Here is a 23,155-nt window from a genome sequence, read left to right as displayed (position 1 = left end):
AAAAAAGGTGTCTTACCAAGTGCAATCCCAACATACTGCTAATGACCATCTATATAAACAATAAAATCAACTTCATAATTCACAAGAAAGCATTAAAGATGATAGATAAACAAAGCAAGTCTGAGCAAAAAGAAAACTACTGGAGCTATGACCATACTTGATTTCAAGTTACACCATAGAGTCACAGTAACAAAGCCACATGGCACTGTCACAAAGTAGCATGAAGATCAAGGAAGTAGATTAGAGGATACAGAATTAGCCCCCCTCCCCAATAGAAACAGCCATCTGATTTTTTCCAAAGATGCCAAAAAAAAAAAAAAAACAAAAAAACCCACACACACATTGTGGGAGAAAGATAGCCTCACACATGGTCATGGGAAAACTTGATATCCAAATGTATAAAAAACAAAGTCTCAATCTTATCTGTACAAAACTCAAATGTAACAAAAATCTTAATCTGAGAGGAGAAAGTCTAAAAGTAATAGAGGAAAATGCGCTAACACTTGAAAGTCTGGTCATTCTGAAAGGGACTCCAAGAACTCAAGCAACAGCACCAAAAATTGACAAATGGGACTGCAAGGAATTTTAAAAAGAATTCGTCATAGAAAAGGAAATAGTTTGTCAAGTAATGAGACATCCTATAGAATGGGAGAAAATCTTGGTTAGCTCTACATCTGACACAAAACTAATATCCAGAATACATAAGAACTCGAAAAATTAGATTAAAAGAACCCAAACAAGGGGCTGGGAGAACGGCTTAGTACAGTGCTTGCTGTGCATTATCAGGACCCAAATTCAGATCCCAAAAACCTATGCAAAAGCCAGACATGGTGGTATATCTTTAAGCACAGTGCTGGGTAGGGTATGGGGAAAGACTATGATAGAAGGATCTCAGGGCTAGGTGGCTAGTCAGTCCAGTCAAACTGGTGTGTTCCAGGTTCAGTGAGCAATTCTGTCTCAAAAAACAAGGTGAAGACTGACTGAAGAGGATACCCAATGTGGAATGCTGGCTTTCTATGCATATACATGCACACATACATCACATACATGCACACAAATATCACATGCACACACATACATCACATTCATATACACATGTACATCAGAGAAAGAGAGAGGGAGAAGGAGAGGATGAGAGAGAGAGAGAGAGAGAGAGAGAGAGAGAGAGAGAGAGAGAGAGAGAACAATACCCTATCAACTAAACCAATAAACGGTAGAATAAGGTTCTAAAAGGTGATATGTAAATAACCAATAAATATATGAAAAACCGTTCACTATATTTAGCCACCATGGAAATACAAACTAAGTCAAGGCGGTGGCTCTGATGTTAAAGTCTTGTTCCCCAATTGGTTCTTGATTTGTCAGTAAAGAAGACTGGGGTCTAATTGCTGGGTGGAAGGTACAGGTGGGATTTCTGGTTCCCAGGAGGAAAAAGGCAGATGTAGGGAAGGGAGAGAGGTTTTTTTTTTTGTTTTTTTTTGTTTTTTTTTTTTTGCCATGCTTTGCAGGAGGAAGAATGCAGCAACCATGTGAGGTCTCTGGGGGAGCTGGGACTGGTGGTCTCTGCTACAGGCTGGTGGCCAAGGATGTTTGGCAGGGGCTAGGTGGGACTAGCCACTGACGTTTAGGGCAGGTGGAGAGACAGAGATAATAAATGGGTAAGGGCACGATTTTCCAGGCAGGAGACTCTGTGTGTGTGTGTGTGTGTGTGTGTGTGTGTGTGTGTGTGTGAGTGTGTGTGTGAGTGTGTGTGTGTGTGTGTTTTCTTCTTCTTCTTCTTCTTCTTCTTCTTCTTCTTCTTCTTCTTCTTCTTCTTCTTCTTCTTCTTCCTCTTCTTCTTCCTCCTCTTCCTCCTCCTCTTCCTCCTCCTCCTCCTCCTCCTCCTCCTCCTCTTCCTCTTCTTCTTCTTCTTCTTCTTCTTCTTCTTCTTCTTCTTCTTCTTCTTCTTCTTCTTCTTCTTCTTCTTCTTCTTCTTCTTGTCACAGGTACTTATCACTTTTATTTGTAACAAATTATTTCCAATTTCTTCTGCTCAAAAGTTCTTTGAGACAATTCCATCAGCCTTAGCCAATCAGAGAATAGAATCATCTGGCTTGCTCATCCTGCAAATGAACCCACAAATGCCATAGGTTTTAAACTGGCCATTAAACCAGCCTGTGACCCTAACAACCTCGACCACATTCATATGAAAGGACGAGTGGTCCTTGGCAGCAAAGATGTGGTTGCTCCTGGAGCATTTCCATGGCACATACAGGTCCACAAATTCACCAGCTTCATTCTACATTCTGAGGCCATCCTTGCTCACTGGTCCAGAAAGAGTGCAGAAAGCAGGTTATGTCTTTTATTCTCCAATTCAAGGGTCGCAGGAGGGGACAGGTAGCATGGTCACCTCCTGGACTGAATGAAGGCTGTAGAGCAAAAGGGAAGCTGAGTAGGGGCTCCAGAGTGCAGTTGTCCAGGAGCAAAAGGTGGTAGTTTAAAACTAGATGCTGGCAAGGATGTAGAGAAATGGAAACACTTCTCCATTGCTGGTGGGATTGCAAGCTGGTACAACCACTCTGGAATTCAGTCTGGCGGTTCCTTAGAAAATTGGGCATAGTACTACCTGAGGACCCAGCTATACCACTCCTGGGCATATACCCCCAAAGATGCTCCAACATATAACAAGGACTGAAGGAATTGAAGGGATTTGTAACCCCATAAGAAGAACAACAATATCAAACAACCAGACTCCCCAGAGCTCCCACGGAGTAAACCACCAACCAAAGAGTACACATGGAGTGACTCATGGCTCCAGCCACATATGTAGCAGAGGATGGCCTTGTTGAGCATCAATGGGAGGAGAGGCCCTTGGTCCTGTGAAGGCTCAATGCCCCAGTGTAGGTGGATGGGGGAACACCCTCATAGAAGCTGGGAGAGGGAGGGTGGGAAAGAGAGGTTCTGGAGGGGATACTGGGAAAGGGGATAACACTTGAAATGTAAATAAAGAAAATATCCGATAAAAGAAAAACTACATGCAATAACTAAGACTATTCCAAGAGTCTATCCTACTATAGTCATGTTGGCTATCAGAAAGAAAAAATAACTCTGGTATGAATGTGGGAGACAGAGAACAGATGATGATGAGAATATAAGTTTTACAGCAAGATAGAAATCAACATGGGAATTCCTCAAAAATCTTGATGATGGAACTGCTATTTCACCCATATGTGACATTTATAGGTACATATACAAAGGACTGTAAGTAAGTAGTGAGGGCCCTGTCCTTGGTTTATGGATGGCAGTCTTCTTCCTGTGCCATGGAATGCCCTCTGTGTTCATCTTTGTCCTCTCCCCTCTTCTTCAAAAGGACATCGGTCACCTGGTTTAGGGCCTCACACCGAAATTTATGTGCATCTTTAAAAATCCTATCTGTAATTTTACAGTCTAGGGGTTAAGACCTGGTTCTTTAAGGGCAGTATTCAGGGCAAATATTTAAGCTCATAACACCAATACTAAAGAAATTGGTTTTACCAAATGTGGGATAATGTTCTGCTCTTCTCCTTGGCCCTTGACTGAAATCACCAAAGCAAGTTAGAGTAACTTACAGAAAGATCCAGAAATGTAAGAAAGGGGTTTGCACCAAGTAAATAAAAGGCATTACCATCCAACCAAGGTTCATTGTTTAAATTATGTTTATTTATGTCAACGCAAAATACAATAAAACCACTTTAAAAAAAAAAACAACCATTTCATCTCCATGTAACATAATTCTTCAGTGAACAGAAGCACTACTGTTAATGTTTTGGCTCTTTCAAGGTCCTGCCTTGGGTCAAAACGGTAATTAGAGAAAGAACAAATTCTTCCTGATACACACATGAGAGAAACTTCTATTTCCTAACATCTCATTTCAGCAATAACACAAAAACAGCACAAACAGCCCCACGTATCCTCAGCAGCCTCGCCACATCACTGGGAGTGAGTCTGCTGGTTGCTCCAGACTCCAAGATCTTGGACCACTCAGGGATCCAAAGGAGATTCATCAAGACGTTTCTTTTAAATTTAGCTGTGTACTCCCTAACGGGCTAATTTACCTGAGTTATTTAAAAACCAGAAAAGAAAGAATCTAGATGATGTGGACACGTACACAGACCTATATGGCAGGAGTGAAGGAGGTTTGAGACCAAGCTGACAATTCAACAGACAGCTGTCGAAGCCTCCACTCACAAACACAGAACTGTTCACCTAGGGCGTGATTCACCTTAATATCCAGTTAAGGCAATACACACAGCACAAAAATACAGCAACCGGCCCACATTCCGGGGACCTATGTGCTATTTGTTTTGTGTCAGTATACTTTCAAACTAAGACAGTTATACCATAACTAATACAATCCTTCCATCATTTTACTGACAAAAGAGTCTCGTGCAGTAGAGAGAACAAAGGGCTTGGAGTTATAAGATTGAGAGTCTATACCCACCTCTTCTGCCCATCCTCTCAGCATCTCTGTGGAGATCCAGTGAGATCAAAGTGGTTTGTAATGCAGCTGTAACTATAAGAAATGAAACCCTCCAGAGACTATCCCTCCAATCTTCTACCTGTTTTGTTTGTTGCCTTGCATAGATTTTGTAAGTGGTTTTACTTTTTAGAGCAAGTGGGTGGCATGCCCACCTCCTGAAGCTGGGATGTGTGTGCTGGGTGGTACATATGGGATAGGAATGTCCTACATGAAGGGCAGACTCCATGCGGGACTTCCACAGTCTTGACACATTTGATATAAAGCTGTGTAGCCTTTGATTCTGTTACCTTAGGTTTCTTTTCTATTCTTGAAATTCTAGTTGATAAGCGAATAACTTAAAGTGATTTTTTAAAAAGTGGATGCTTTTATATGACAGTTGTGGAGTTTTGAAGACTGTAGTTGAGTGCAATAATTGAGAAATGTGGAATAATAGGAGGGAAATTTGGGGACCAGAGGGCAATTGAACATGGAGGACCCATATCTTCAGTGTTACTAGCAATGCAATTTATAAATTACCCCTTCCTCATCTTTCAAACAAAATACTTGTGTCCATGTCTTTTAAGAGTACAAGCCCAGGCTGGAGAGATGGCTCAGTGGTTAAGAGCACTGACTGCTCTTCCGAAGGTCCTGAGTTCAAATTCCAGCAACCACATGGTGGCTCACAACCATCTGTAAAGAGGTCTGATGCCCTCTTCTGGTGTGTCTGAAGACAGCTACAGTGTATTTAGATACAATAATAAATAAATCTTAAAAAGAAAAAAAAAGCCGGGCGTGGTGGCGCACACCTTTAATCCCAGCACTTGGGAGGCAGAGGCAGGTGGATTTCTGAGTTCGAGGCCAGCCTGGTCTACAGAGTGAGTTCCAGGACAGCCAGGACTACACAGAGAAACCCTGTCTCGAAAAACAAAAAACAAAAACAAAAAACAGAAAACAAACAAACAAAAAAAAGAGTACAAGCCCATGACTTAATTTTCAATCTCTCACTTGGGTAGTCACTCTGGGAGAACTGGATTCTTTCAGCTGGTGGGAAATCAGACTCTCATTTCTCATACATAAAAGTTAAGATCTCTGAGCATGAAGTGGAAGGCAGAGACAGGCAGATCCATGGTTATGAGTTCAAGGCTAGGCAGCCTGGTCAGTTCCAGAATGGCCATAGAGACACCCTTTCTAAAAGAACAAAAGAAAGAAAGAAAAAGAAAAGAAAGAAAAAAGAAAAAAAGCAGAAGAAAGGAAAGAAAAAAACAAAACAAAACAAAAACCAAACCAACCAACCAACCAAAGAAACAAATTCCTTCAGGAAATAGATTTTTCTGCAAGTTTAGAATAATCGGCCAGTATGGGTACACAATGCATAAGGACTCCAGGATTTTTTTGGAGACAAAGACTTTAGGTAGCTGGATTCCTGAAGCAAATGAGATTCTAATTCTGAACATTTTTCAAATGCAAATCAAGTTCCTGGGAATCATTTTGATGATTTTTTTTAGGCATTAATGCAACAGAGTTCATATTCTTCAAGCGATCTTGAATTCATCTCTTTGCTTGGGATATTCTTTTCTTGATTGTTTCCAATCTGCAAACAATGTCTCACCTTCATGCCCTGAATGACTGATTGTTGAATGACCTGTTATTATCTTAAGTCAACCTCCTTTTGAAGTGACAAAGCACGATAAACCATACAATGCATTAACCTTTAACACAAGCGGAGTTGACTTTCTCTGGCCGAAGGAGGTCTGTCTACCCATCTGAGGAAAGGCCTGCTTTGTGCTTCTCCCTGTGTTTGTAGGTCACGTTCTTAAAAGTGCTGGTGGAGCCTCGGTACAGAGGATTGGTTCCCTAAAGAACAGTAGGGGGAAAAAACGGTTCAAAGAAAAGATGCATTTTGTTAGTACACCATTTCCATATCTTTAAATATTTGTGTTATAGTTCAAATTGGAGAGTCAAGTTCTATCTTGGAAGCTATTTGAATTTATTTTGATAAATTTTAAATTTTATCCACCTTTATCTCATTTATGTCATTATTTCATATTATATGCATATGCACATCTCTGAAATTATTATTTTTAATTTTATTAAAATAAATTAATTAGTGTAGCAGAAGGGCACTTGTGTGCTGCTGTGTGCCTGTGGAGGGTACCTTGGGAACTAGCTTTGACTTTCTACTTTGAGGTCCGAAGAATCAAACTGAGTTCAGCAGGTTTGACCACAATGTCTGTTACCCTCAGAGTCATCCTTGCTGGCCCTCCACCTTAAGTTCTGAAAGAGTCTCTCAGTTAACAGGGATGGGGCTGGCATGGGGCCAGGGTGGAGCCCATCAGTTTGGTTAGACTTGGCTGGGTAGCATTCCAGGGTTATTTGTAGGTTTGTGGGAGGAGGACCCACACACCTACCTCCTACACTGGAGGGGGAGGAGGGAAAGGACCCCTCCAATTTGACTACACTGGCTGGTTAGTAGTCTCCAAAGCTCTTTATGGAAGGAGTAGCTACACACTCATGGTCATCCACCCTCCTGTATTCTGTGAAGAAGCCCAATAAACTTTGCAGTTCTCCAGAATGAACTTTGGCAGAATTGTGCCTGGTTTACCATGGGACTTTAGGATGAAGGGTAGATATAGTTTACAACCCCTCAGGGAAAAGAATTTTATCTATATACTAACAAAATTGTATTTGCTATCAGAAGAACTGATGAAAACAAAAACATTTCCTGACCTCACCTAACCTTGCCCTTGGATTTGTGATAACACTCCCTCTGAATGGGAATTGCCCCTATGACTACGTCTACACTGCTTTGAGCTAGTGATCCAACCTCTGACCAAGTGCTCTTGGTCATGTGACTTCAGAGAGACCAATGCCACATCTGCATTGAGGACAAGAAAAAGTTGTTCCTTGGCTAGAGCTTCCTGGTTGATGAAAGCCAGCTTGCTGTATTGTCTGTACTCCTAAGGTTAGCCTGGATAGTTAATCCAGATGCCATAAGCAGTATAAGCTTTAAAAGGTGAATAGTAATGGCTATGGTCTCAGGTAGGTGTAGAGTCTCATTTGCAATAAAACTCAGAAGTTTTATGAAGTTTAAGGACTAGGAATTATTGATGAAGGCATTGGTTAAAGAGGCAAGATTAGAAAATGTGGGCAAGATTAGAAAACTAGGCAGGGATCATCATCCCTGAAGCCTGAAGCCTGGGATGAAGGGAGGGAGGGGTTATGGAATCAGAAGAACAAGTAGGCAGTGATCAAAGGCCAGTTTAGGTCTTTGTAGGACTAGTACTTGCTCGTAGGTCCTACCCCATATCTGTCAGTCATATTAAAATATTCCCACCCCCCATTTCAATAGAATTTTGTGTGTGTGTTAAAGATGGGTGTGCAGCTATGCTTGCCTGTGCATGCATGTGTATAGGAGGTGAGAGGTAAATTCTACATATCTTTTATTGGACCCCACCCCTACTCCCTTTGAGACATAGTCTTTCGGTGCTATGGAGATCACCATTTTGGATAGACTGACTGGTTAGTGAGCCCCAGGATCTGCCAGTTTCTAAGCCCTCCAACACAGGAGTTGTAGATTTGAGTTACCAGGTCTGGCTTTTACATGGTTGGTAGGAATAGGAACTCAAGTTTTCTTGCTTGCATGCTTTACCCACTGAGCCATCTCAGTAACCCCACCAAATAGATTTTATAGGCACTCTAGAGGGGATGGCTCAAGTTTCAAGAGACAGGGCAATACAACTCTGTTTTGTAGATAGTTGATTATCTACTTTTGTGCAGGTCTCAATTACTTCTAAACTTCACTTACTCCAGTCTGGACTAGTTCAGGGATCCCTTGCAGAGAGTCAATGGACTAGGAGTTCACCCTAGTTGGAAGGGAAGGAAGAGATGTTAACTGGAGAAGAAACAAGTCCACAGTCCCGTGGAGGTGAAGGAAGGAGGTGGGACCTGACCTCAGCTGATGGTGAGGGTTCAGTAAAGCATGCTAGCATTTGTGCTTTATAAGCAGGAGTGGGAGGGGAGGTGGTCAGTGCCATCTGTATTCTTTATTGACTTCCCTTTGTGAGATGTCCACTTGAGACTCAGGCTTAGGGCCCTTGTGTGAGTGTCCACATTTAGACAAGGCCGGTGTCTAAGTACATAAGGTGACCAGGCTGATTTCCCCAAATATCAAGGCCATGGCATAAGGCTAGATTCTGCAAAACCATGGCACATTTTTTTTTCACACTTCAACAGAAGCACTTACAAGAAAGCCCCATCAAGACCCACAGATTTTTTTAATGATCGCCTAACTGCCAACTGCAGACACGATTTGTTTAGCATAGAACAAAATCAATCCATGACTCCTAGAAATGTCAGGCTAAACCATTTTTTTTTTTTTTTTTTTGGCCTCAAGTTAATGACTTGTCATCCAAGAGAAAAAAAATGTCTAATCAAAGATGAATTTAAATGTCTTCCATTTGTGTTTTCAGAAGAAAAATGCTGAGAGGTGTTTTTTTAACTTAATATAAGGGAACCATTCTGTATAGACCTGACAAAATATTTCAGGAGGTCAGGGCAAGGATCTCTCTTCAACTCTGTCCCCTTAAGCATCCCAGGAGCCTGAGGGGTCAGGTCAGCTCACTGGGTTTTAAAGATCAGTTGAGTTCATCCCTTGAGAAGAAGAAATAGATTTTAGATTTTTAAATAGTTATACTGAAGACCTTTAAATGTATGCACTGAACATACATTTGTCCCAGGAGGAGGGCATGTTTGTGTGATTTGAACTGAAGTTTGGAACTGAACCCCTTTTGCATGCAAATGAATCATTATTACCTACTTGTCATCTACTCGGGAACATCAAACATTTGTTATTCAAAGAAACTCAATTGAGCGAGGGAATAATATTTTCCATTTATGCTGTTATCTGTTTAATGCATTGTTTTGTCCCATTTTAGATGAAGAAATGGCTAAAATTTGGCATTTGAATTTCAGTCATGTGTAGCTTCCCGAGGGAGGACAATTCACGTTTTGGAGGAAATTAACTGTTAATTAAAACATTATTCTAAAGATATTAATCACTCGTGCCTGTGTCTGAGAACATTAAAATATGCTGGTTAGTAGACAGGCATCACAAAATAGCCACATGTTTGCTTGCAGAGTCAGAATACCTGCTTATTATTTCCAGAAGTTTTAACCAAAAGCTGTTCTTAAAACAAATTAATAATCAGGGCTCAACTCTACCTGTACCAAAACCTCGGGGAGCTCCCAAACTTTTGTCTGAATTAGTTGAAACCCCAAATCTACTTTCACTTACCTTTATGCCTACATAAGTGTTTGGCTCACTAAAAACTACAGATATGTACTCTGTAAATGACCATACCTGTGTCACACCTAATCAAATTAAACACACGTCTCTGCCATCATTTTAGTATCTACTGTGTGTCAACCTTTTCCCAGTTGCCTTAAAATATAGTCTTACAGTTGGGCTTTTCAAGTCAGAACTCAAACAAGGTCCACAGGTCACATTTGCTTATTATAGCCAATGCATTTTTACTCAAAAGATAAGACTGATTAAAATCTTTATTGGCCTTTGTCCTGTGATATACATTATGATTAGTTTGAAATCATTCCCCCAAATATAAACATTCATTATCAAAAATGGAAAATTCCATTTGCTTTCAGACCTGAGGATATTGCTATAGGCTTAGGGAAAATAGTGTTAACATCAATTTATTTAGGCAGATGAACCCAAAGGCACAGTGTGTTTGCCTGCGTTTTCTCCAGTGAGCTCACTGTTTTTGAAATCAGCGGTGTAAGATAATTGCTATTAGATAGCTAGACACACCATTAGCGATTGAGAGATGAAATTAAAACCATGAAATTGTTTCCAGGGGTCTCTAGAAATATAATTATCTCTCCTGTGGAAAAGAAACACTGAAAATTGTAGTCCTGTTTTGTGTTTGCCTACTGAGATGACATTTAAATTATATCTATTGAACATATACATTTAGAGGTTTATTTCTTGTAGCTACTTAAATTTTGTGTTATTTAGAAAATACTGCCTGGTATTTGAAAAGGCCTGTCAACTTTGCATCTGTACACCAGTAATAAGTATTTCCATGGAAATTGGCATGAACTGTCATGCTAGCCATGAACATTATCCCATTAGATAGAACACAATCAGTTTACAGAAATGTTTAGATACAGTGCCTATGCTTCACTTCAGCAGGTTGCCTCCACAACAGCCCCAAGTCACCATAGCTCATACTTTCATGAGCCTCTAAAGCTGTTACAAGTTCACCCACTAAGATGCCCTACAACATGAGAACAACCCAAGTCTAGTCAATGGCTTCTTCTGCTCTCTAAGCAAGATAGAAACTAAAGCTGTTGGGACTACACTGACAGTGGTCATAGATGTGATGTCTGACCTCTACCGAGGATGGCTCCTGAGTCCACATACCGTTTGCCACTTGGCCTTAGAGCGTTCTGCTTCAAATTTAGCAACTTCCTTCCGGTCATGAAATGATACCAGCAGCTTCCAAATGCACAGTAGCACAACTCCGATGAGCAGGATTGCCAGTGACACCCCCAGCATGATCATGGGAATGTTCGGAGGTTTGGGGCAGTCTGTAGGAGCACATAAAATAATCCTTAGAAGCTGCCCAGTGACACCCCCAGCATGATCATGGGAATGTTCGGAGGTTTGGGGCAGTCTGTAGGAGCACATAAAATAATCCTTAGAAGCTGCCACAATGAATGTTTCACCGTAAGAAGGCTTTTCCACCCCTCACCACGATGCAGGCGTTGAAGTCAGAGCATAGGACATTGGACAATTCTTCTTCTGCTAAGCCCCATGCCCATCTCATGGGACGGTAAGACCTTTCTCATTAGATTTTCTATTCACATATTTTCTACAGGAGGGAAATGCTGGTATCTTCCTGACTTGTGGATTTTTGTTCCCTAAAACTGAGTTACTTGTTTAAAGATAGGTTTGTATTTATTCTCAGTAAAACAAATGATTCAAACCGACTCAAAAATGAATTTATAACCAGCCTTGTATATCCTTGGTTTTGTATACAGAGATTCAATAAACTGTGGATTGAAAATATAAATGTGCCTTTATTAAATATAATATGCCCTGTCTTTCTTTCCTTTTGGTGTTACTTTCTAAATGGTAAGTATAATAAATATTGAGACAACAGTTATATTGTATTTGGTTTCTATTCTCTCTGTCCTTTTGTTCTCTCTCTGTCTCTGTCTCTGTCTCTGTCTCTGTCTCTGTCTCTCTCTCTCTCTCCCAAAATAATGTCTCTTGCATGGCAGGCTGGCCTCAAGTTCTACAGCCAAAGATGGCCTTGAACATCTGAACCTCCTGCCTTTACCTCCCCAGTGCTGGGATCACGGTGTTTTCTACTGTACCTGGTTGTACACAGTGCTTGGGATTGAACCAAGGCCTTCTTATATGCTAGGCAAGCACTCTACCAATGGAGTTATATTTCAATCCTCACATCACATTTTTTAAGTAGCCTAGAAATGATTTCAGGTATATGAAGATGTAAATTCTAGGCACATATATGGGCCTTCGGTATTGACAGATTTTGGTATCTTTGGCACAGGAGGATCTGGACCCAAATCTCCTGCAGACAGGGAGAGTTGACCATAGATTGGATGGCTGACTTTAAAGCTTTAATAAAACAAAGTGGCAATTAATGTACATGAAATATTTAAAGGACCATAAAAATACTACATTTTAATTTCCAAGATAATCTCTTCTGAGTATATTGCAACTACTTTGGTACATATAACTATTTTATCAAGAATCTCCCTTAATTGAAAACAATCTCAGAATTATATTAAAAATTATTACTCTAGCCTGGTTGGTCATGCCTGCAATCCCAGTATCCATGAGGCAGATACAGGAGTTTGATGCCAGCCTTGGCTACAAAGCAAAGCTCTTCACTACAGGTTCCTTGCCCCTTCCCCCTTTAAAGACAGAAGACAATTAGCGTTGTGTTTTATGCCATGCTCTGATTTCCCATGTTGTATTTGGTTCAGTTCTCATCTGATGTACAGCCGTTGTGTGGATTCTACTGAGCCCCTTGACCTCATCTGCGAGATAAAACAGAGCGCTCCCTCAATTTCCCTGATGACAGAAACATGCTGAGGTGGTCTTTTATCAATGGCCTCCTAGACCCCCCCCCCAGCCCAGGATATTCTGTTTCAGAAAGTCTTGGGTAATACCACAGGTTATATACTATTAACAGTATCTAAGTCATTCTTATGTCAGGGAAATGTAGGGAATTAGGTGTGCTCAACTTGAAAATTCCATGCTAGGCTAGTTTGGCTTTATTGATAGTATTGATATAATTTTGCAGTTAGATAGTGCCTTCCTTTGTTGATAGCAAGACAACTGATCATCCTTGCTGTGTGTCTACGAGATGATGACTCTCTTAATGGAGCATTATAATTAAGTCTTTCTTTTGCTTTCCTGGGAAGAAATTCCATATCACATGATCATTAAATATCTGCATCCTCCATCAGAGGTGAGGCAAAACCACAGCAGTACCCGGGGAAGAAAGGAATCAGGCTTAGCCTAGCCTCTTACTCTTAATAATGTTACTCTCAGATAGTTAATAAGGAAGAGTTGAACATTGAGGCTGGATTGTTTGGCGTTTCAAACCTGAATCTAAGGGGACTAATGACCCCCTAACAGTGTGATGCCTCATCTCACACACTTTTTCTGGGTAGAAAACCATATAAGGACATTATGAAGAAAGAAGAATTGCTAATGGCCTACTTACTATAGTGCCAAGAGCTAAAGGCTATATTGTAGCAAGCAAATGAATAGGGAAGCTGTGTCCCTGAGAAAACACATTGATTCAGCTAGATCTGTGGCCAAGAAATGTCTGGGCAGGGACAGAGCCATTTTCCTAGTCACAGCAGAATGTAGCTTGTTAGGATCTACACCTGGAAGGCGAATCAGGAGGGTGTTCAAGTAGGAAATCAACAAGGAAAAGGTATGGCTTAGGAGAGAGAATCATTTTAAATCTTAGGCTCATTGGATACTGTGAATTCCTCAAGAAAGGATTTAGCTCAAGTTCCAAGGGAGGTATCAGAACACAGACCCTTACTTTTCAGGCTCTCCTTATTCCTTTGGTGACTGAAGATAGCGACCTAGGTGGGAGGAGAGGGTTAGCTCTACTACTATGTGTAATGTCACCTGTCAGGTAGGGCCACTGGTATACCTAATTCTGAGGTTTTGAATATCCAATTCTTAGCTCTGTCTGAGCTGTTAGCTGTATCATACTGTGACTATTGTGCACTGGAAATGTGACATCTAAATCCAGATGTACTACAGATGCTAGAGAACCATCTCACAGACTAAGCATGAAAAATGTAGAACACCTTGATATTTGTGTTGATTTCATGTTGAAATGAGAATAGTCTGGATACTGTGGTGAAGAAACTGAACTTCACCTCTTTTAACTTAAATGAGGTTTCTAGAAAATGACACATTTTATATAAGGTTTGCCTAACAGTCCCTATTGGACAGTGCTGGCATCTTTTAGATTCAGATATATATTACAGTTGTGTAGCCAGTGGGAGGCAGTGTAGTACAGTGGTTAAGAGCCTGGGCTCCAAGCCAGGCTGTTAAGAGTTGCTCAAGCAAGCAGATCTAGGTTCAACCACTGTGACACCTAACAATGTGTTTGCCTCCATGCCTCGATTTTCTCACCTGTAGAACAAAAATAATGCCCACTCTGTGGGGTTGTAAAGAATACTGCGTGACATCGGCACATAGAAAACATGATGACTGATATGTTGGCTAGACATGTGGACTAGTAAGGGCCCCGTACACAAAGGGACTGTGACAACAAATGCATTCTTCTCCTTTTTCTGTCTCCCAGAAGGCAAGGGCTTGGATCATGCAAACTCAACTTGTACAAAATCAAGTGATGAGTAAGTGACTGGCTTCTTTCTGCAAAGAAGGCTGGGCTGGGCTGGGTTTTTTTGTTTGTTTGTTTTTTGTTTTGTTTTTGTTTGTTTGTTTGTTTTTGTCTAACATGGCTTGTAGGCTCTAACATTCTATGCAGATAGAAGAAGGAAAATGAGTGATGCCCTGCCATGCCTGCATCTTCAGCAACAGTGAGCACCCTGGACCAGTTAGCTTCCTTTTCACTTTGCTTAGAGGACACTGGCAATCATTAACTTCTCCCTCCTTTTCCTGACGTTCTTGCTTCTCCCAGCATCTACCTTGAGAGCTACGGATCTCAGTGTTGCAGGAGGAAGGAACTACAGTCTCTTTGGGGTAGGCTATGGCCTTGGAGGTTCTGGAAGCACCAGGCCTGTCCAGGAATGGAGATCTGAAGTATCCTTGGGCCTGTCAGTAGATCAGAAAGTGAATTCTCAGGGAGATAGCTTTTCCTTCTCTTTCCCTTACTACAAAAGAATAGGGATAAAGAAGACACTATACTACATACACAGATATCACACATCTGTGAGGGATCCAAAGCATGGCGCGTGGTGTGTCACTCACACTGTGTCCAAGAATAAAAGAACAGACAACAGTTCAGTAACAATACAGCATTTCTCAACTGAAAGCATGTTCCATGAGTGTGGAGGGTAGGGGTGAGGGGAGACTGGAAAGGAAAAAAAAATCAAACCAGTCAAACACAAAAGCCTGCACACTGAAAGCAAGGCCTTCTGCGGAAAGCGGCTTTGTTGTCTGGGATGGAGTTTTCCAATAGAATCAATATTTTAAGGGATGGCTTTGATTTCAGGATATGGTGCTAAAGTCACTACAGCAATTACAAACACAGAGTTGGGGTGCAGCTGGAGAAGCTGACTTTACAAAGCTGATAACAAGGAGGCAGGTTTTTTGTTTTGTTTTGGTTTGGTTTGGCTTTTTTTTTTTTTTTTTTTTTTTTGTCTTATGAAGTAATCTGGTCTCACAGAGCATGGCTCACCCTCTTAACTGATGACTGCACGATGCCTTTTGTGTTTGCATAGCTCAGTACATGGAGTGTTTATGTGCCTGCCAACAGGAGCTCCCTGCCCCCATCACAAGTAGCAAAACCATGTTTACAGTCACCCCCACATTTCAGGGGTTGTGCCTAACCTCCAGCTGTCTTGCCCTCACTGCCGTGATATGATGTTTTCTCTCATCACTTTCTTGATTGGAACATGAGGTTTAAACCCACATTGCAGATATTTTGGTATTATTTGGATTTTCAACCTTTAGGGTGATATCGATTTGATAGCCTTGGTTTCAAAGTCAGGATTTAACATTTTACCAGCATGTTGAAAACCACGTACCAACACCAAAACCCTTCTTTTTATACCCTTTGTGTGGTGTTATTGTCTGGGCTGGACCTTAGGCTCCAAACCCAATTCTGATGAAGCCTGAAGATGCAGCTGTCGTTTCTCAGGGAAATCTTAGGGAGGGATAGGTCATTGCTAAAGACAGAAAATTCAGGACACCTGTGAGTGTCTAAGAACTCAGTCAGGGTTGTTAGCACGGTGGCTCTGAAGGAGAGCTAGGAACATCTGTGCTAAGTTGAATTGTCAGAATGTAGACTCAGTGCCCGCAGGCCTGCTGCCTCAGGATACAAGCATCTTAGATAAGCTGCAGAAGAGTCAGATACCCACACAATTTGAAAGCTTCTAAAACCTTTGTTCTCTACTGCTTCTCTTCTGATGTAATATAAACTCGTCTTTTCCCTTGGCTGGAAAGGGAATAGAATTGGAACGTTCCTATGTTAGAAACTGATTCCATGCGTTGACAGGGTTGAAAATCCACAGTAACACAGAAGCAACGGGCTCCTGCCTGGCCTGATCTGGTAGGTACCACGGAGCTGAGGCTGCCATGAACTCAAAGCAATCCTCCTGCTTCATTCTCCTGAATACTGGGACTATATGTATATGCTGGCTGGCCTGACACTTTGCCATCTTCTGTGGTCACACCCTTATTTGTTGTCTTGTATTTTCCTGATCCAACATCATTGGTGATGGCCATTGCTGTGAGGACACTTTTTGGCACACATGTTACATTCCATAATATTCCACTTATTCTTTGAGTCGCCTCTTAAAAGATTGTGCCATTATTCGTCCCATTGTACAGATGAGGAAATAAGAGGTTCAGAAAGACAAGTATATCCCACAATCTCAGGGAGTGGTTGCACAACAAAATAGTATTTGAACCACCACTTAATCTTGTCTTAGTTATGGGTTCACTGCCGTGAACAGACACCATGACCAAGGCAACTCTTATGAGAACAACATCTAATTGGGGCTGGCTTACAGGTTTAGAGGTTCAGTCCATTATCGTCAAAGTGGGAGCATGGCAGCATCCAGGCAGGCATGGTACAGGAGGAGCTGAGAGTTCTACATCTTCATCTGAAGGCTGCTAGCAGAATACTGACTTCCAGGCAGCTAGGACTAGGGTATTAAAACCCACACCCACAGTGACACATCTACTCCAAAAAGGCCACACCTTCTAATAGTGCTACTCCCTGGGCCAAGCATATTCAAACCATCACAGTCCTTCTTGCTAGTTTTTCTGAAAAGATAGGTCTGTTGAGTATATCCTTTTCTTGGTTAACCTTTCTATAATGCCAGTATGTGGTTTCCAGGGAGTGATACCTGGTCCAAATTAAAGTTATCATGTTACCTTGTCTTAATAAAAGACATGGGAACACAGCAACGGCTTTAATGGGATCTTTTAACCGTTGGAGAAGCACTTCACCCCAAATTTTGTAATGTCTTTCTTGGTAAGCCACCTCAGCTGACTTTCCGGATGCCTTCGACCAGCTGGTGTCACTTGACATAGGCAGTGGAACACAAGCTACCCACCTTTTTCATTGATGTTGTGAAGGATGGTTTTCCCTTCATTATCCATAGTTATTAGGAATGTAATAAGACATTCATTTTCTCCTTGTAGAGAGCAGGAGACAGAAGTGTCCTTTGAAAAATCTGCAGATGAAAGAGTCATTCATTAGGTTAGATGAGATTTCAAAAGCGATAATTTTTAAAGCAAAGTGGCATTGAGTTTAACATGCAAATTAGAATTGGCAATACCGTCGAATGGGAATTGAAAGGCGTAGGGTTTTCCCACCAAGTGAGAGCTTTGGTTTTTACTTATGTTCCAGAAGAACGGCTCCAGATGTGGTCAATCAGGACTGACCATCAAAATTACCTATCAATCTGATGGAGGCAGATTTCAATAGAGTGAAAGTAGCTCAAAGCAGGTGCCCACAGCTGCCTGGGGAGTAGAATGGCCTTGATTATGGTAATGAGGGGGGCTGCACGGTCCTCTCAGCACAGAGCATCTGGGAGAGTGGCTAGATTACACTGCTGCTCAGTGTATAGATGGATACTGATGCTATTACAGAGGGCTTTCTCACAGTGGTGCAGCCAGGACTTTGGGCTTTGCATTGTTGCATGGGGAGAAGAAATTAATATCAGGAAACCGAGGCAGAGGTGTCATGTAGCTCAGAGACCCAGGATAAAGGGAAACTTCAGATTAGAAGGAACCCAGGATAAGAGCTGTGGGACATTCAGTCTACACTCTTTCTTAACGTGACCCTTTCCTCAAATTGGACATTTTTCCTCGTGAAGCTCATTCAAGAGTTAGAAAATGAATTTCATGATAATAATTGTTCATAAAAATTTTAAAGTCCTAGGTCACACATCAAAAATTCTGGTGTCCCAGCTACCCTTGTCCAAATTATCTAGCATTTTCAGAATTAAAGCAAAACAAGTTAATTCCATAATTCTCATTCTAAATTGGAATTTTTTGATGACATTATTACCGTTTTTCAGAAACCTGTAATTAAAATAACATTTAGTCTAAACTCCTATGTTATATGAGCCAATATTAGTGTGTAAAGACAGATTATGGTAATCTTAGACCTACTCTTACTAGATAGACTGTGATTTCTCCCATTAGTTTAAGATGGTAAACATCTAAAGATGTTAATAAAATAGAATTCATTTTGTGTGTGTGTGTATGTGTGTGTGTGTGAGTGTGTGATATGTGTGTGTGTGATGTGTGTAAACAGCTCATTTAGAGATATTTAGGTCACAGAAACGCTAGTCATAAAATATGGAAATATTAAGTTGTCATTGTTTGTCGTTTTTGCATTTAATTTTTAAAAGAAAAAAACCGATAGGACCCGTGACTAATATGCCTTCTATCATTCACGACAGTAGGAACCAGTAAATAATAAATTCAGCATTCTAAATGAGATTTTGTACAATAGATTTTACGTGAACTAACTAGTTTTGAACTCATTAGAGGCATCTATTTATGTTCACATGAATATTGGGAAATATAATGCAAATTACCCTCCTTTGGTCATTTCCATATGCATATGGCCATCTGACTCACCTGGGAGATTCGAAAATACCAATTCTGGGAGCCTATCTGAGGTGTTTTAATGGGAGAGTCTGTGATCAGCACAGAACTTGGGCATTAAGCAATGATTTAATAAGCATTCTAATTGGATGTCTTGGATGGGAAGATCTGGGAAGCTCTTGGCAACCAGACGAGCCCGGCTGGGGTTATTCCATGTGTTGATGGTAAATGGCAGGCACCCTTATTGAAGCCGTAGTTTGGCCCTTTTTATATGACCTTCACCACTGCCCCACTTCCACTCCAGTAACTAAGATTCACGGACTCTTGGGGAGTGTGTGTTTGCATTTTGCATCTCTTTCTTCAGTGTGGGCCACAGCTGTGAGAGTTTTGCACTGCTCTCTTGAACTCCCTTAATGGGGCATCAGACTCTCAGGTTGAAAGTAGTGCATGGCTTATCACGCTCATTTCAGTAACAGTAATCCTGCCTCTTTCTTTTCTTTCACATAGCCACACTGAAGCATAGGGGCCTACTTTCCTTGGCCAGGATTATTTAAGTTTTAATGGAACTACGGACCTGACCTTTGAGCCGCCACTCCCCCCTTGTGCTTTAATTACCGCACCTCTTCTTTTCTTGACTGTTGCAGCTTAGCTGTACCCTGTTTTGTAGTGTTTGGGTGTTGAAATAGTATTATCGGATGTGCAATGAAAGATTTGCATAATTAGCTGCTAAGGTTTTCTTTTGTTGTTTGTAGAAAATGGCCCTTTCTTGCTCGATGATTCCCTCCCACTCCTCCTCTGCGAGACTTGAATTACTGCCACTGAATAATACAGGGAAACTAAGATCTCAGGCAGCCAGGGAAATCATGCTTAGTAAGGAAGTCATATAAATACTATGGAGCGCGGGACAGAGGGGTGGGGGCGGAGCTTCGGGTCTGGGAAGGTTCAGGGAAAATGTAGAAAACACGAATGTCTGCACTGTTGATGCACAGCCCTGAGTTTTAAGCTCTGTGATCAGCTTAAAGTCCTGGGGGTAAAGAGTTTCCCAAAGGAGAAGGTGGAGATGAGGGTTGGGGGTGGGACTTCCTTGGTGAGATAAATTTGGGAATCTCTTTTTCTCCTTACTGCCTCTCCTGGTGACTCACACTCATGCTTAATTTAGTGTTACATAGCAATCCTGAGGACTTGCAAAGCCCCAGGCTCCTTAGTTTCCCATTTCTGGAGTGTGTACATATAAGGCTGTGGATGCTTCAGTTCATGGAACTTCTCTGAGATAGGAGTTTGGTGGAACCAACGTTGAGCAACAATGATCTGAGTGTCTGGAATGGTGGGGTAAATTAAGAAGCATGAGTTTTTGAGTAAACCAGAATGAATAAAGTCAGGTGGGTCTACCACATCCCCTCACCCCATCCCCCCACCCCATCCCATTGCCCATGCAAGATGGGTGAGTTTGTGAGTTACATAGTATGTCTGTCTTACTCCATGTCCTGAGCAGAGAAAAGCAGGTGCTAAAAGACCTTTAGCTGAGCAAATGTGATGTTATCTTTTCAGAGTGGTGTGACAGTGACAGTAGAGGCTGTTAGAAAGGTGTCTTTTAAACTCACAGTCGGACAAATCCACCTTTCACTCAGGTTCGTCCATGTTAGTTTTTAAGAGAGGGTTAAGGGTCCACTGGTTATTTTCATTTTCCAAGTTAGAAACAGTAGTCTGTATCCTTCTCTCTTAAAGATACTTTGGTCCAACACAAAAGAACCTAAATATTCTAAATGCCCTGGAAGCTATTCTTCCTCCCAAGCACAAGCATTTTTGACGATCTTCTCTGAAAACTGTGAACCTGGACACAGCAACGGCCCCATTCACACCTCTGTGACTGACATGCTTCCTCACAGCCTCCCCAGCACACCGCATCTCCCACGTTGCTGGAGAACTGAGTTTAGTCATTTGCAGGCATTTTCTGCAATTTCTGCTCATTTCACCGAGACAGCCGGTAACTATCCCCACTGCTGTGAGAGGAGCCCGGAAGATCCAGTGAGATTCGGACTAGTTACTGATGTGGTCACACCACAAATTCTGTGCTTTTTCAGTGCTTCATCGGGGCTCACCTTTGGTGTCAGACAAAGCACATGACATCTCATGCCGCTTGCTGCTATTTGGCATATTTATCTGCAGTCACCAGCAACGCACAGATGAGGGGTTTTATGAGCTCTCATCCTGTCCTGCCACACCAAGGAATTCAATTGTACCATCACAACAATTTTGAAACAGAGTATTTAAAAAACATATAAATGTCTTTCTATATTCTGTTTTGAAAATACATTAATTTCCGTAATCTAACTCCATCCATTCAATACATGTGTCCTACAGGCCATATATTATCCTTTCCTGCCCAGATAATATGCAGTTGTGTTTAATATTTGTGATGAGTCTTTGCCACTAGATTCTCATTTTAAATAATTAGACATGACAGATGAAAATGGAAACTCAATGTGATTACCAGTTAGGAGAGGGATTTCTTGGATCTGGAGATGAGTTCAGAGGGATGGAGGGATGGAGGGATGGAGGGATGGAGGGATGGTGATGTACCATGGCTGGCAGGCTGGGATGGAGGAATGGTGATATACCATGTCTGGGAGGCTGGGATGGAGGGATGGTGATATACCATGGCTGTGAGGCTGGGATGGAGGGATGGTGATATACCATGTCTGTGAGGCTGGGAAGGAGGGATGGTGATGTACCATGTCTGGGAGGCTGGGATGGAGGGATGGTGATATAGCATGTTAGGAGGCTGGGATGAAGGGGTGGTGATATAGCATGTTAGGAGGCTGGGATGGAGGGATGCTGATATACCATGGCTGTGAGGCTGGGATGGAGGGATGGTGATGTACCCATGGCTGGGAGGCTGGAAGTAAAAGCTACTGAGCAGAATACTTCCAGAATCTGGGAAGGGCAGTCAGGCCAACCATGACTCAGGCTTTATCTTATCACAAAATAAGGTAATCCCGTGATAAAGGAAAATTTCAGGCTGCCAGTGGGAGTTAACAGCCATTTCTTCAATTTGCTTCTTACTAGTTTGGAAAATAGAGCCTTGTAGAGTTCTCTGCTGTCACCCCTGTCAATCAGGGGTGAACTCGCTAACAAAGCCGGAGACCAGCTGACTAGCCACAACTTTAAGTTGCTTGTCCCTCCACTCATCATTTCTTCAACTTTAGAAAATGCATTTATTCCCAAAGTGGGGGCAGGGAACTGGGGTGGCTGGCTCCTGGTACAAGTGAAGTCAGGTTACCGAGAGTCCCCTGACTCACACGGCTTCTGCCTCTCAAAAACTACGTGATTTAAGAGAAGGAGCACCTTCCTCACTGACGGTGGCACCAATGGCTTTACACTTGTCAGAGCACTCTTCTTGGGCCTGGCCATCTGCAGACAGGTAGCACTCGATGCAACTCCTGTGGACGGGACAAGAGAGTTCATCAGCTCATGGTGGTGGAGAACAGTCAAGCAGCTAGCATGCCCCCAAGCAGTCTCACTGGTGACATTGACCTCTTGGTACTTTCAGAAAGAGAGTTGAGTGGCATCTAAGAGGATGCTAAATTGTTCCGATCTCTACTCCATAATCAGTGTCCCCAAGTCAGCCTTGATAACAGCCTCTATCTATCATCATTTTTTCTGTAGTGATTGCTTCTGATTGGTTAAAAAAAAAACCAAACACTTCACTATTTGATTTAGCTATATTTTCATTTCACGTTTTCAACATAAGGGAGTGTTTATATCCATAAATATGATTAGAGTCTAGACAAAGTTATGAATTTCTTAACACAAATGATCCATGTCTCAGCAGGGATTCTACAAATGGTGAGTGCTCTTAATATATGTCAAATGTGATGATTCTAAAATTCAATTTTCTGCTACTCTTTTGAATACGTATAAGTCTTGATAGTGGGTTCTTAAAGTTTAGGATTATAGCTGGATCTTCATTAATTCAGGCTTCTAAATAAAAGATTGCTGCTTTTATAGAAAAGTGTATTTCCAAGGATACAAGGAAATTATACTACTTTAAAGATGTCTGTAGACCAAAGTAAAATGGAGGCCTTGAATGAATCTTGTGTTACAAATAGATTTACAGCTAGATTCAGTTTAGAGTAAGACAAATCTGCAAACGTTTTATGTCTTGAGAATGGACAGCCTTCAAAAGGGCCCGAGAGCCTCATGCCCATGGGATCTCATCTGAAGCTGTACTTCCTTTACTGTGGTGACCCCCAACCACAAAATTATCTTGTTGCTTCATCACAACTGTAATTTTGCTACTTTTACAAATCCTAATGTAAATATCTGATATGCAGGATATCCGA

At 41.6% G+C, this 23,155-nt stretch overlaps 1 protein-coding gene and 1 pseudogene across 5 annotated transcripts in view; both read right to left on the bottom strand.

Annotated features, from left to right (window-relative positions):
• Window positions 1-2,032: 2,032 nt before the first annotated feature.
• On the bottom strand, window positions 2,033-2,284 carry LOC110305814 (small ribosomal subunit protein eS21 pseudogene; annotated as a pseudogene).
• Window positions 2,285-3,664: 1,380 nt separating this feature from the next.
• Window positions 3,665-23,155, bottom strand: part of Itgb6 (integrin subunit beta 6) — a 124,739-nt gene continuing 105,248 nt past the window's right edge. For all 5 annotated transcript variants that reach the window (XM_021156163.3, XM_085834855.1, XM_029474427.2 and 2 more), the window contains 4 exons: window positions 22,158-22,252; window positions 17,309-17,428; window positions 10,917-11,083; window positions 3,665-6,331 (listed from right to left, as the gene is read on the bottom strand). In XM_021156163.3, the coding sequence (XP_021011822.1) occupies window positions 6,233-6,331; window positions 10,917-11,083; window positions 17,309-17,428; window positions 22,158-22,252 (481 nt within the window). In that variant the 3' untranslated portion in view covers window positions 3,665-6,232. The remainder of the gene's footprint in view (window positions 6,332-10,916; window positions 11,084-17,308; window positions 17,429-22,157; window positions 22,253-23,155) is intronic.

This window comes from Mus caroli, unplaced genomic scaffold, assembly GCF_978045245.1.
Source record: "Mus caroli unplaced genomic scaffold, Mus_caroli_1 scaffold_2, whole genome shotgun sequence".
In the NCBI taxonomy this organism is placed as follows: domain Eukaryota; kingdom Metazoa; phylum Chordata; class Mammalia; order Rodentia; family Muridae; genus Mus; species Mus caroli.
The sequence above is the reverse complement of the archived record's forward strand: the minus strand, read 5'-3'. Positions and strand labels throughout refer to the sequence as shown.